This window comes from Pongo pygmaeus, chromosome 1 (assembly GCF_028885625.2).
Source record: "Pongo pygmaeus isolate AG05252 chromosome 1, NHGRI_mPonPyg2-v2.0_pri, whole genome shotgun sequence".
NCBI classification, from domain to species: Eukaryota; Metazoa; Chordata; class Mammalia; order Primates; family Hominidae; genus Pongo; species Pongo pygmaeus.
This window is the reverse complement of record NC_072373.2, coordinates 1,655,281-1,669,502: the sequence shown is the minus strand read 5'-3', so window position 1 is coordinate 1,669,502 and position 14,222 is coordinate 1,655,281. Positions and strand designations below refer to the sequence as shown.

The window sequence follows — 14,222 nt, the reverse complement described above, 5'->3', positions numbered from 1 at the left end:
CCGCCCTGCTGAGGCAGTCTGAGGGCAAGGCACTTACAGTCTCTGCCTCTACATCCTCACCTGCCTTGGTGACCACGGGATCAGCCCCAGAACTGAATGAGGTTGCAGGAAACTTGGTTCAGCCCAAACTCTGTAACCTTAGATAAAACATTTAACTAAGTTGTCCCCCCCGGCCAAAGGAGGGCTCTGGACAACTTACTGTGTCTCTTTCAGCTTTAACACTCTAGATTCTTTTTTGTTGTTTTTTGTTTTTAGACAGGGTCTTACTGTCGCACAGGCTGGAGTGCAGTGGCATGATCAAGGTTCATTGCAGCCTCGACCTCCCAGGCTCAGGTGAACCTCCTGCCTAAGCCTCCTGAGTAGCTGGAACCACAGGTGCACACCACCACACCTGGTTAATTTTTGTATTTTTTTTTGGAGACAAGTTTTTGCCATGTTGCCCAGGCTGGTCTCAAATTCCTGTGCTCAAGCAATTAGCCTGCCTGAGCCTCCCAAAGTGCTGGGATTACAGGCATGAGCCACCACACCCAGTAACACTCTAGATTCTTGACTAAATGTGAATAGCTGAGTTTCAAAATGCATTTTAAAACTTATTTCTTTCTTCCTTTCTTTCCAGTCTCAAGATATAACCTTGAAACAAACTGTAAAAACCTTTTTTTCCTTTGTCTTAAAATATAGCCTTGAAATGTACTTTGAAACTGCAGTCCCTTCCCTTTTCCACTGCACACTTCCTTACCCCAAGCACCTTTATCTAACCATATGCTTGTTAGGAAATTCCAGGGGTTGATTAAAAACACACCAGGCATGCAGGTCCAGCTGTGAAATTCGCCCCCACTTACAGATTGCCTCAAGATGGATAATCTACAGCCCGACTGTAACCAGCAAAAAAAGGCTCTGGCTGCTCGCTGCTTGTGGTAAGTCGTCAAAATAATAACATGTTGGCCAAGCGTCGTGGCTCACGCCTGTAATCTCAGCACTTTGGAAGGCTGAGGCAGGCGGGTCCCCTGAGGTTAGGAGTTCGAGACTAGCCTGGCCAGCATGGCGAAACCCCATCTCTACTAAAAAATACAAAAATTAACTGGGCATGGTGATACATGCCTGTAATCCCAGCTACCAGGGAGGCTGAGATATGAGAATTGCTTGAACCCAGGAGGTGGAGGCTGCAGTGAGCCCAGATCATGCCACTGCACTCCAGCCTGGGGGGCACAGGGCAAGACTCTGTCTCAAAAATAAATAAATAAATAAATAAATAAATAAATAAATAAATAAATAATGAAGTTATTACAGCTTGAGACTAGATGGTTCAAGGAGGAAAGGAGAAAGGAAAAAAAAAGTTTTAAAACGTGGTTTCAGGCTTAGCTGCCAAGCTGCTCAGTTACATAGCCATGGCCGCTGTGAAGATGGTGCCAGCCTGAGCTCCAGGTGGACCATAACTCAAGACAGGCATCAGGGCAGGACACAGTCCCTGCACCTGCACAACTCCAGCATGACTTTCACATCAGGCTTCCCTTTTTTCAGCCCCTGCCCTCAGCCCAAACTTTGGAAATGCTTTCTTTAAGGCCTTGGCATTTCCCATCTGCTAGTATTTCATTAGTAAAGCTGCTTTCCTTTGACCACACCTGGCTTCTTGTGAGCAGCTGAACTTGAGTTGGTTACATGAAGATAACTATTTCCTGAGGGAGAATCACTTTACTGTAGAAACAAGAACCTGGAGGGCAGCTTTAGTTTCCTGGAGTGGTAGAACACTATTGATTACCTAACTGGTTGTGAGATTTAAATCTCCCCTTAAAAGAACTGTAGTGGTTTGAATGGGGCCTCCATGAAGATCTTTCCCTGGGACCTGTGAATGTGACTGTATTTGGAAAGAGTGTTTGCAGGATATCTATTGCCAGAGAAAGAGTGTTTGCGGGATACCTAGTTGATACCAGAGACTGGTGTCTGAGCAGTGGCAGCTCTCCCCAGCACCTGAACATGTTGGTTTCCAAGCACCTGCTTGGATGGGAGTTATGTTTCTTTTGGGAGGGCGGAAGTGATGGGGTGCAGCTCTGTCCAACACATACCAAGCTCTCATTTTGCAGGAGCATGTTGTCTTAGACCGCAAGCTGGATGATGCAAGCAGACACAGACAGAGGTCTCTGCCCTTCGTGAGTAACCGTGGAGAAAGTGGTGAGAAAGGAATGTATTGGATATCATCTGTCCTCTTCTTCTCAACTATAATGCAAGTCTGTACTTACCATCTTCGAGCCCCAACACTGCACACCTGGCCATTATTTAATCTAACTGGGATCCACTCGTCTAGTGCAATGAGGACAAACACCCGCCCTGAGGTTTGTGGCAGGAGAAAGGAAGGTGTTTATTTGCAGGATGCCAAGCAAGGAGAATGAGGCAGCTCACACTTCATATCTGACCTCCACAGTGGCTTGCAAGAAAGGGTTTTTAAAGGCAGGGCGGCTGGTGCAAAGGTAATGAGTTATCACAATTGTTCACAGTCAGTTACACATCAAACACCTTGTTCTGCTCTTCCCCCGATTCTCACTACTGCATCTGACTAGTCATTAAAAAAAGAAAAAAAAAAAAAAAAAAAGAGAAAAAGAAAAGAAAGGAGAAGAGAAAAATAAAGGCAGGGGTAAATTTTAGGAAAGCAGAAATTACAAGCAAAATTGTAAATCAATACAATGAAATTACTCATCAGTTTAGCCTCAAACGGACAGGATACCTTGAAGCGGAGGCTTACAGGTTATAGGTAGAATTCAGACTTTCTGATTTGCAATAGGTTATAGAAGAGAATCTTTGTTTAAAATTTGGGGTCAGCAGAAAAGAATGTTAGGCCTGGCTCTTGGGAACGACTTCCTCCAGGCTCCTCAGGAGGAAATTTAAGACAATACCAGTTAGAGTTTAGTCCTTAGGCCCCCTTATCTGAGGTTTATGTGCCAGTGAATCCTTGCCCAGCAAGGAGCATGCTTTTGATACACAAACTAAACCATTCGGACCCATACCTCCAATATCTGACATGACACCCCAGGAGGCAACATTCCTCTGTCTTACGCATCCCAGAGCCTGGTGCCAGGCAATTAGGAACCATCCCTGTAACCCAAAGCCCACAGAAATTATTCAAACTAACCAATCCTAAACTGTTCACCTTGCCCTGCTTTGACTCTCTCAAAGGAAACCCCAATAAAGACGGTGGCCCAAACCTTCTCCTTGCTCCTGTCTTCTGCTTCCCATGTGGGAAAAACAGCCTGGCCTGCTGTGGCCTCCTGTCTCTAGGACCTGCGAGTAGAATAAACTTCATCTTTTCCTAAGACTCTCCTCCATCTTCTCTTGTGGCTATACGTAACTGATCATCACGTAAAAAGGTACAAAACAGCAGGTATCCAACGTCTTCGTATTTTGACAAGGTGTAGCAAGACCAATATAATGGGGCAGGACAGACACAACCATACCAGAGCAAATTTTTTTTTTTTTTAAAGCAGGTGATGGAAAAAGGGTGGTTCTCCTGCCATTTGGTTGTGTGATTAGAAGATAGCCCTTTGTCACACAGTTGTCAGCCTGCCTGTGATATTTTTGGCTATGGCCAAGATGTGTGAGGTAAGCCCCTGGTTCCTCCCACTTCTGTATATTCCTGAGGACTCTGCTTTCCCACACTTGGAGTTTTGCATCTTCTCACAGGGAATTTCTATGGCTTCTCTGTACTTCGGTGATTATATGCACATTAATCATGGTGACCTGGTTAAAGGCTGTGGTTTCAAGAGAAGATAAAGTTCCCAATTGGTATCTGGTGGGAAAAACAGGTACAGATGGACCCCCTGGGCTTTGCCCTTGATGAGCTCATGATCGCTACTAACCATCCCCCGGATGCTGGGCCACTGGCACTCTGCCAGCTGCCCTATATATGGGTCTGGGCTGCTGGAGGTACCTGGTCTTCCAGTGGTCCCCTCAACACTTCCTTTCCTGTGGCCAGTCTGCCCTAAGCAAGTTTTCTAACCTCTAGCCTTGTTGTACGGACTAGTAGTGGGCACTGACCATCACTTTTAAGACCAAACAGTATCAGTGTTTGTTGCTAATATTAAGTGTGTCTGGAGTCTGGGTGTGGTGGCTCACACTTGTAATCCCAGCACTTTGGGAGGCCATGGTGGGAGCTCAGGAGTCTGAGACCAGCCTGGGCAAAATAGTGACAGCCCATCTTTAGGAAAAAAAAAGGGGGGGGCTTATTTGATGGAATTGCTGAAGTACTATCATCATCGCTGAATCGTCTACGTAACTCTGCAAGCAGAATTACTTGTGTCTGATCCAAACTCTGCTTTTGGCAGAGGAAGGGAAACCATCTCACAGGAGAAGAGTGACTTGGACAAGATCTCCACAGGCTTCAACACTAGCCTTGTCTTCCCTTTGTGCCACAGTATGATTTAGGACTGATAGGGACCCTCCCACCAATGGCCTCATCTTTTTTATTTGTTTCTTCTTCTAGCTGAGGCAAGAGTTGGGGAGATACAGAAAACAGAAAAATGACTAAGGGTGGCTTAAAGCTGTGGTGTGACCAGGAGTACAATCTACTCCCAGTGTATGAAACACAGTTATTTCTTCTTCTTTCTTTTGGGGAGGGGCCAGATTAGGTGACCAGAACTATCTAAAGCCTACAGGTCTTAGAAAACATCTTTTGGCTGTGCTTCACATTTTACTTTTTGTTTTTTGAGATGAAGTCTTGCTCTGTCACCCAGGCTGGAGTGCAGTGGCGCTCCACCGTTCACAGCAACCTCTGCCTCCTGGGTTCAAGGGATCTTCCCCCACCTCAGCCCCCAAAATAGCTACAGGCATGTGCCACCACAGCAGGCCAATTGTTCTATTTTTTTCTTAGAGATGGGGTCTCACTATGTTGCTCAGGCTGGTCTCAAACTCCTGACCTCAAGCAATCCTTCTGCCTCGGCCTCCCATGAGCCGCCACGCCCAGCCACATTTTACTTTTTAAATGAAAATGAAAAGCCTAACAGGAATATTGACTCAGCGAGTTTCTATTATGCACCTGTGGGTTTGTGGCGATGCCAAAGGATCAGAAGAATGAAGAGGGAGGATGTTGCTCAGATGGGGGTCTCAACCTCCAGAGCAAGGTGGACACAAAGCTCCAGCCAGCTGCCCAGCCCCTGGGGTGGGAGGGAAGGACTGAGGGGTAGCTGTTGTCAGATAAGGCCAAAGGTATCAGTGGCCAAAAGGGAGACAAAGATCTCCTGGGTGCAGCCTCCTCCACCACTGTGGTGAAGGGTGTTGGGCTGGAGGGTTGGCAGACCTCTCCTGAGAGCAGGTTCCCCCTGCTGCTCCTGCTGCATGGCATCAACCTGGGTTTCAGTTATACTACCCAAGAGGATTTCCAAAGCCAGAGGCAACGTGGCCTTCCATTTCCTGAGGTGCCTTGGTTGGCTCTGGATCGGTGGTGGGGACTCGAGGGACAGCCTCCCTGTGGCTTCCAGTCCCCTCACATTCCCTTTGTCGCTTTCTCCTTCATGATGTGGTTTTACACAGAAAACACTCTGGTAAGTAGAACAATGTTCTTCTCTGAGTCAGACGTCTGAAGCAGGAAAGTGAATAACCTTCCCAAGGCCTCAGAGCTACGGAGAGAATCCTCAGGACAGGTAGGAGCACACAAGTAGGTGAGGTAAACGCACACAGAGAGCCTGGCTTCTACTTGGAATTTTCCCCTCCCTTGGCCTTAAAAATCGGATTTCTCCCTTTTCCAGATATGTTGATACAAGAGACAAACTATTTAGAAAGTAAAAGCCTCAACTGTTTATTTTGTGTTCAAAGTATAACCAAATGATTTTATTGCATTTACTGCTCCTGGCATGCAGATGCATCTTCACAGAAACAGTAGTTGTGGTTATAAAATCTTTTAAAGAGTTTGGGGCAGAGGCTTTTTAATTATTTTTGAGACAGAGTCTCATTCTGTCACCTAGCTTGTGCAGTGGCACGATCTCGGCTTACTGCAACTTCTGCCTCCCACACTCAAGCAATCCTCCCACCTCAGCCTCCAGAGTAGCTGGGACCGCAAACGTCAACACCACACCCAGCTAATTTTTTGTATTTTTGGTAGAGACGGGGGTTTTGCCATGTGGCCCAGGCTGGTGTCACTGAGCTGGGCGATCCACCCACCTCGGTTTCCCAAAGTGCTGGGATTACAAGTGTGAGCCACTGCACCCAGCCCAGAGTTTTCTTGATGTGAAAATTACATGAGTGACAAGGAGCACCAGGAGCCTTGCCTGGCTTACTGTCTGTTGGTAGGATGTGACATATGAATCATACAAAATACCCGTCTGGTTTGACTTGCAGATTAAGTCACTGCTAGACTACAGCCTTAATGCCCTCTCTTGCTGACCCTAGCCAACATAACCAGTCTTCCAGGAACAATACCATGTTTTAAATTGCTTGAGGTTTCACTACCTACTGTCACTCTCAGTCCAGAATCCCAGCAGGAGACACAGCTCCAGCTGGCCTGCCCAGCCCGCATCAGAAGGCAGGGAGGAAGGGGAATGTCAGCGTTTAGGGCTACTGAGTAAGATTCTTCCATGCAGAGGACACCTGCCCTGAATGCTGAAACTTGGGTCTGAACCCTGCCTTTGATGGAATTGTGAGCAAGCTCACTCAAGTTTGTATTGACTCATCTGTAAATTATGAATGATAGCATACCTGACGTTTATCTGGAGTTGTGGGCTGAATGCTATCCCTTTCAAATTCCAATGTTGAAGTCCCAACCTCTAGTACCTCAGAATGTGACCTTATTGGTAAACAATTGTTGCGGATACAGATGAGGTTATACTGGAGTCGGTGGGATGGGCTCTAATCCGATATGACTGTGTCCTTAAACAAAGGGAGGTTTGGAGACATGTGGAGATGAAGGCAGAGACTGGGTGACGCTTCCACACACCAAGGAATGGCAACTGCCAGCAAAGGCACGAAGCCGCTTCTCCCGCACAGCTCTCGGAAGGCACCAACTCGGAGGACACCCTGATCTTGGACGTGCAGCTCCCAGAACTGTCAGGGAATACACTCCTGTTGTTCTAAGCCAGCCAGTGTTTAGTACTTTGTTAACAACAGACCTAGAAAACGGACACACCAGCACTCCAAGCTAATGTATATATAAAGTGTGACGTTGGGCAAGGTTCTGTTCTGGAGCTTGGCTCACCCAGACAGGAGAACCCCTCACTGAGGGCAGAGCTCCACATTCCTAGACAGGACAGATTGGAAGAAGGGACTTAAGTGCCTTTTAAACGATGACAACTCAGCTTCCAACCCACAAGCATTTACCAAGGATCTTTGGGGTATAAAGACATTATGGGGTGGGTGTGCAACACAAATTAAAATGTAAGCTTTGTTTTTGGTGAGCTCCAGATCCCTAGTAACTGGCCCCCAGGAAAATCAACAGGTATGATGACTGTTTCCAAACCTCAAGAAGGAGCTCTGCAGACCCCTGCCACAGACACCAGCCCAAAAGGGCTGCCTGATCATCTTGGATCTGCGGGGCGCTCCTGCCTGCCTGATGGCCATGAATCTGGGGCTCAGACATGACATGTCGGGCTCAGTGTGCCTGGCCCTGCTCCCCACTGAGCCCATCAGTCCCACCCTGCCTTCTTCCTTCCTCCAGTCCAACACCCACCAGCAGCTTCTCAGTGGAAGTGCAGGCACCCTGGAGCTTCAGGAGCGGATCCTAGCGTTCAGACAGGGAAGGAGGGGAGGGAGTATACTGAGGTTTGGCTGGTGACCAGGGTGCTGCCCTGACGGGGGATAGCCGTTTTACTCCCCGAGCTTGGGGAGCATGGGCCGAGGGTCTCTAAGACACAGAACGCCTGGCATGTCCAACCTGGTGGTGGCACATCTCCCCCGTTTTTTGGCACAGCAGAAACAGAACACTCACTTGGCCACTCGTTCATTACCTGGGGGAGGGAGAGTGCTCCCATGGCACCACCCGAACGCTCACTACCTGAGAGCAAGGACAGGAGGGAGGTGTGCTCTCTATCCTGGGGAAGGTGCGTCCTGGGTGGGGGCGCTGATCAGTACCAAGGTGAGGGGGCAGCACCAGCCAGGGTGAGGCCGCCCCAGGCGGGGAGGCTCAGTAGGAGTTCAGAGCCTGCTTGGAACGGCGCTTCATGTGCAGGCGCTCGTGGCGGAGGAGGTCATAGTTCTGCGGGAAGCTCTTGACGCAGTAGCGGCACTGGAAGGGCCGGGCTTTGTCGTTCAGGTGAAAGTGGCTGCGGTGCCGAGCCAGGTGGTCGTGCCGCTGGAAGGCCTTCCCACAGTCACAGCACTGGAAGCTCAGTTTGGCCTTGCCGTTTTCCAGCGGCTCTTTGGGACCCTTGTCCGCGTCCTCGGATGCCTCCTGCTCTCTCTTCTCCACCGGCTGGAGTCTGTCCGGCTGCAGGTGTATCCGCCGGTGGGAGAGCAGGTGGGAGTTGAGGCGGAAGCTCTTCCCGCAGGCACCACACCGGTAAGGCTTCTGGGCCTCATGGCTCTCTAGGTGCCCATCCAGGTCCTCGCTGTCACTGAACAGCTCCCCGCACACCGAGCACTCGTGCGGCTTCTCCTGCTCTCTGCGGCTCCGCAGGTGCCGGATGAAGTTGACCCTCCAGCGGAAGATTTTCCCACAGTTTGGACACACGTAGGACTTCTTGGAGGTCTGCACCTCGCCTCCGGCCTCGGCACTGCTCCGGTGGGAGGCGGGGAGGCTGCGCTGCTTCTCTGTGGGGCTCCCCAGCTCTTCTGTGCAGTACGGGCCGTGCTGGGAGTCCTCATCCCCAGAGCTGGACAGAACGATCTCGATGGTCACTTCTTCGTCCAGGCTGTTCTCTAGAGATCGCGGGTTGCCGCCAGCTACAGGAAGGCAACATGAAGGTCAGCGGTGCTGCACAGACCACATCCCAGCCCCTATGACCGCGGCGGAGGAAGACTCAGCTTGGAGTTTACAAACCCATATTTTTACAATGTTCCTCGGTGACCGGGGCGGCCTGGCCAGCCCTGCAGGGGCCACTGGTGTAGCCTGTGAGGAAGAAATCTTCAGCATGGGCCACGCTGTGTCCAGAGCATGCTGGGCACCTTGCTCTCCCCCTTCCCAGCCATTTTCCCTTGTCTCCACCCCCAACCCATTTGTTCTCTACCCACGGAGACCACCTCATCCCCTCAAGCTCTAGGAGTCTGTATTTATCCGTGTAAAGACTTGACCATTTACAGATCACGCACTTAACGAGGCATGGGGGAAAGCTCTAACAGGATAGTGAGAGGACTTGGGAGAGGAAGACTCTACAACCTGCACATACCATGTGCTGGGCACCTGCATGCTCCAGGGACTGTGCTAGACTTGACACGCACATCCTATTTGCTCCTGGACGCAACCCGATGACCTATTGGTTGCCATGTTTACACATAAACTAAGGTGATCTGTGCCAGGAAGGAGGGCTGAAATGCTACTCAGCCTTGCTGGGCTGCTCAACAGTCCCAGACTGCCCAGAGTCCTGGGTCCCCCACAGTTCCCTGGCTCCCAGTAGTACCACATTTCTGAGGCCACAGGTGGTGATGGATAAAGCTGCTCTGGACTTCCTGCATCCTGAGTCTGTGATGTTGGGAAGGTGGAACCACCGGGAGGGGCTGGGTGGGCAGTGCAGAGCCCAGCCTGAGGTCCTGGCTTATGAAGCAGAGCCCATCACATAGGTGGCCTGTTTTCTCACTGCTGTGAAATGCAGAACTCAAATCTAGAACTTGGGGGGAGTGAACCAGGCCCTCCCAGATAAGAGCAGGAACATGGTTAGTCTGGGCTTCATGGCTGTGGGGAGGAGAGCCCTGACGGGTCAGAGCAGCTCAGGACAGGAGAAGCTGGACAAACAGAAGCAGGGCAGGAAGACACAGAGGCTATGGAGAGCAGAGAGACGAAGGGCAACGGTGGAAGCGGAGGGGGCATTTGTCCCTCAGTCACAAGGGGGTCGGGGGAACACGAGTCTGGGAGTGGGTACTGAGTCTGCCAAGAACCCATGTAGTATAGGAGGGAAATCATCAGATGAAGACAGAGATTTGTGTGTGTGTGTGTGTGTGTGTATGCATGTGTTTTTAATTTTTTGTAGAGATGGGGTCGCACTATGTTGCCCAGGCTGGTCTCAAACTCCTGGGCTCAAGCGATCCGCCCATCTCAGGCGATCCACCTGCCTCAGCCTCCCAAAGCGCTGGGATTACAGGTGTGAGCCACTGTGCCTGCCGAGAGGCTATGTTTGACGCTCATCTCGACTCTTGGTTTTCTAGCTGCAGGAAACTCGTTCCAGCCAGACAGCTTCTCTGAGCTTGGGTCACCTCGTCTACAAGGTGAGCATGACAGTGGCAGCCCGTCGTTCTAAGTTGCTGGTGGGGCAGGTGAGGTCATGTGTGTGATGTACTTTGTGGACCTCATGGGGTGGAGACAAGAGCAAGGTGTAACTTTTACCAGGCTGCTGATGACAAAGTACTTGATCAGCAGGTGACTTCTGTTAATGGACTTGGGTGGAAGAAGAAAACAAAGTGACAAGGGGGACCGCTAAGATCTCTTACTTGTTCACTGGGTGAGGAGATGGTTACACAGACAGTGCATGTTATGGGCGAAACTGTGTCCCCCTGAAAATTTACATGATGAAGCCCTAACCCATAGGGCCTCAGAATGTGATTACTTGGAGTAGGGTCTTTCAAGAAGTAATTAAGTCAAAATGAAGTCAGATGGTGGGGCCAATCCAAAATCACTGGTGTCCTTCTAAGAAGAGACTGGAGGCAGACTTCAACAGAGGGAAGGACCCTGTGAGGACACAGCAAGATGGGAGCCGTCTCCAAGACAAGGAGAAAGGCCTTGGAAGACACCAGCTCTGCTGAAGCCTTGATTCTGGACTTGTTGCTTCTGGAATTTTAAGAAAATAAGTTTCTATTGTTTAAGTCACCCAGCCTGTGGTACCTTGTTATGGTAGCCACAGTAAGCTAACAGACTTTGGCACCAGAAGTAGGGTACAGCTAAAACAAAGACCAAAAACTGTCGAAGTGATTTTAGAACTAGGTCATGGGTAGAGGCTAGGAGTTTTGAAGTGCATGTTTAAAAAACCTTGAGGAGGTGGCTGGTAGAAATATGGACATTACAGGAAATTGGCGAAAAGGAGATCCTCCAATTATAAAGCGGCAAAGAATTTGGCCAAACCATATTCAACTGTTCTGTGGAAACAGAAGTTGTAAGTGATGAACTTGGATACTGAGCTGAGGAGGTATCTAAGCAAAGTGTCAAAGGCAAAGACTAGTTTTTTGCTGCTTATAGTGAAACGTGAGATGAGAGAGATAAACTGAAGAAGGAATTGTTATAGCAAAAAGGAACCATGACTTCAAGATTTGGAAAATTTTGTCTATCCATACTGCAAAAAATCAGAAAGTGTGCACTGGAGAGACACCAAGAGTGTGGCTGGCTCATCATTTGTTGAAGAGATTCTGGGTATGATTCCTGGATCCAATCAACCATCTCAAGAGAAGCCAGGAACAGAGATGAGGCTGTCCAGGAAGGTCTATGGAGGACACCCTCGTCTGACAGCCTGCAACCCTTTGAACTGCATGGAAGGCAGGGTTTCTGAGTATTATGCACCAGCAGAAACACTGCCAGCTGGAACTGAAAGGAAAAGGGATGAGATGAAATTAAAGAAAGCTAGGACTTCTGGGATTCTACAAACTGGCCAATAGATCTATCTGGCTATGAATATGTACTATCCTTCAAGAAAAGGGAAGAATGACTCCAAAGGTGGCTCAGAAGTTACAGGACTGCCACTGTCATCATGGGACCAGAGAGTACAGGCTCAGGAGGTGAAGTCATTTCCTTCTGAGTTCCAAAGAGCAGGGCCAGTAGCCTGCTGGGCCTGGAGAACAGAGAATTCAGCCAAAGGTTATTGCTGAGCCTTAAAATCCCATGGAAACGACCTGCTAGGTTTGTTTTTTTTTTTTGAGATGGCGTCTCACTCTTGCTGCCCAGGCTGGAGTGCAATGGCATGATCTTGGCTCACTGCAACCTCTGCCTCCTGGGTTCAAGCAATTCTCCTGCCTCAGCCTCCCGAGTAGCTGGGATTACAGGTGTGTGCCATCACGTCTGGCTAATTTTTGTATTTTTAGTAGAGAGAGGGTTTCCCCATGTTGGCCAGGGTGGTCTCGAACTCCTGACCTCAGGTGATCCGTCTGCCTCGGCCTCCCAAAGTGCTGGGATTACAGGCACGAGCCACCACACCTAGCCCTGACCTGCTAGATTTAAGACTTGCTTGGGACCCACTTGCTTGGGACCCATTACCCTTTCTTCTCTTGGATTTCTCTCTTTTGGAATGAGAATGGTCTATGCTATGCTTTTCTCACAGTTGTATTTTGGAAGCAGAAAACATCTGGTTTCACAGTTCATAGCTGGAGAGGATTTTGCCTCAGGATGAATCATACTTCAAGTCTAACCCATACCCGATTGAGATGTTGATATTTAGATGAGATTTTGGACTTACAGTTGATGCTGAAATAGGTTGAGAATTTGGGGGCTGTTGGGATGAGGTGAATGGATTGTGCATGTGGGAGAGACATGAATTTTGAAGGTCCTGAGGGTGAGGTCTTACAGGGTATGAATTGTGTTGTCCCAAAATTTCATGTTGAAGTCCTAACCCTAAGGACCTCAGAATGTGACTGTATTTGAAGACAGGCTCTTCCAAGATGTAATTAAGTTAATATGAGGACATATGGGTGGGTAGGCTCCCACATATGGTGGGAGGCTGAGGCAGGAAAATTGTTGGAACATGGGAGGCAGAGGTTGCAGTAAGCCAAGATCACGCCACTGTACTCTAACCTGGGTGACAGAGCTAGACTCTGTCTGAAAAAAAAGAAAAGAGCTATTGGTCTAACTGCCAGTACATGCATTAAACCATTTAATCCTTAGCAATAACTCTACAAGGCAGCTTTAACTATTATTTCTGTTTTACAAATCAAAAATTTAAGGCAGAGAAGTGAAACTGCCCAAAGTTTCAGAGGGAATTGAGCCCACTGGAGATGGGGACCAGGGCTTGTGGCCACATAGCTAGCAAGCAGCCAGGCTGCTGCAACTGCTTGTTGCAGGCGGAGTGGCAAAGGCATGCAGCATGCAGGTAAGTCCATGACTATCACCTCAGGAAGGATGCTCTGGCCAGGAATGAATGACTTCCTGCGAGCTGAGGGGGTTAAAGGGAAAAGCAGGGGAGACTAGGAAGCTGGATGTGAAAAACCAAAATGATAAAGGCATTATTAAAAACTGTAAAATATTCTTGTAAAGTTAGAATGGGGAAGCTTTCTTAAGCAAGGCATAAAACCAAAAAGATGACGAATAAGTGTACCTACATTTAAAAACTGCAAGAAAACATTTAAGCCAGGCATGATGGCACACGCCTATAGTCTCCCCAGCTATTTGGGAAGCCAAAGCAGAAAGAATGCTTGAGCCCAAGACTTCAAGACCAGTTTAGGCAACATAAAGAGACCCCATCTTCAAAAAAAAAAAACAAAACATTTATATGCTGCAAGACACATAAACAAAGTTGAGGGAAATGGAAGAAACTACGTATAAATACAGCAGAGGCAAGGGATTCAGACCCAAAACCACAATGACACGGGGGTTCAGGTAAGAATCAGAGACTTGGATTTGGTATTTAGAAGAACTTATGAAAGATGGCAGTTTCCATGAATCCACAGAAAAAGCAAACTGTGGTTTGGTAATGTAGAGTAAAAGCCATGGGTCTGAAGCCTGATGGCCTGAGTTCAAATCTTTTTTTTTTTTTTTTAAGATGGAGTCTTGCTCTGTGTCCCAGGCTGGAGCGCAGTGGTGTGATCTCGGCTCACTGCAACCTCTGCCTCCTGGGTTCAAGCAATTCTCCCTGCCTCAGCCTCCCGAGCAGCTGGGATTATAGGTGCCCACCACCACGCCTGGTTAATTTTTATATTTTTTAGTGGAGATGGGGTTTCGCCATATTGGCCAGGCTGGTCTTGAACTCCTGACTTCAGGTGATCTGCCTGCCTCAGCCTCTCAATGTGCTGGGATTACAGGCGTGAGCCACTGCACCTGGCCATTTTTTTTCTTTTTTTTTTTTTTTTTTTTTGAGACAGAGTCTCGCTCTGTCGTCCAGGCTGGAGTGCAGTGTCATGATTTCTGCAGCCTTGACCTCCCAGGTTCAAGCGATTCTCCTGCCTGAGCCTCCCCAGTAGCTGTG

At 48.7% G+C, this 14,222-nt stretch overlaps 1 protein-coding gene across 8 annotated transcripts in view; it reads right to left on the bottom strand.

Moving 5' to 3' along the window:
* Positions 1-5,754: 5,754 nt before the first annotated feature.
* ZNF496 (zinc finger protein 496) overlaps positions 5,755-14,222 on the bottom strand; it is a 33,821-nt gene continuing 25,353 nt past the window's right edge. For all 8 annotated transcript variants that reach the window (XM_063664777.1, XM_054481710.2, XM_054481690.2 and 5 more), the window contains one exon: positions 5,755-8,853. In XM_063664777.1, the coding sequence (XP_063520847.1) occupies positions 8,096-8,853 (758 nt within the window). In that variant the 3' untranslated portion in view covers positions 5,755-8,095. The remainder of the gene's footprint in view (positions 8,854-14,222) is intronic.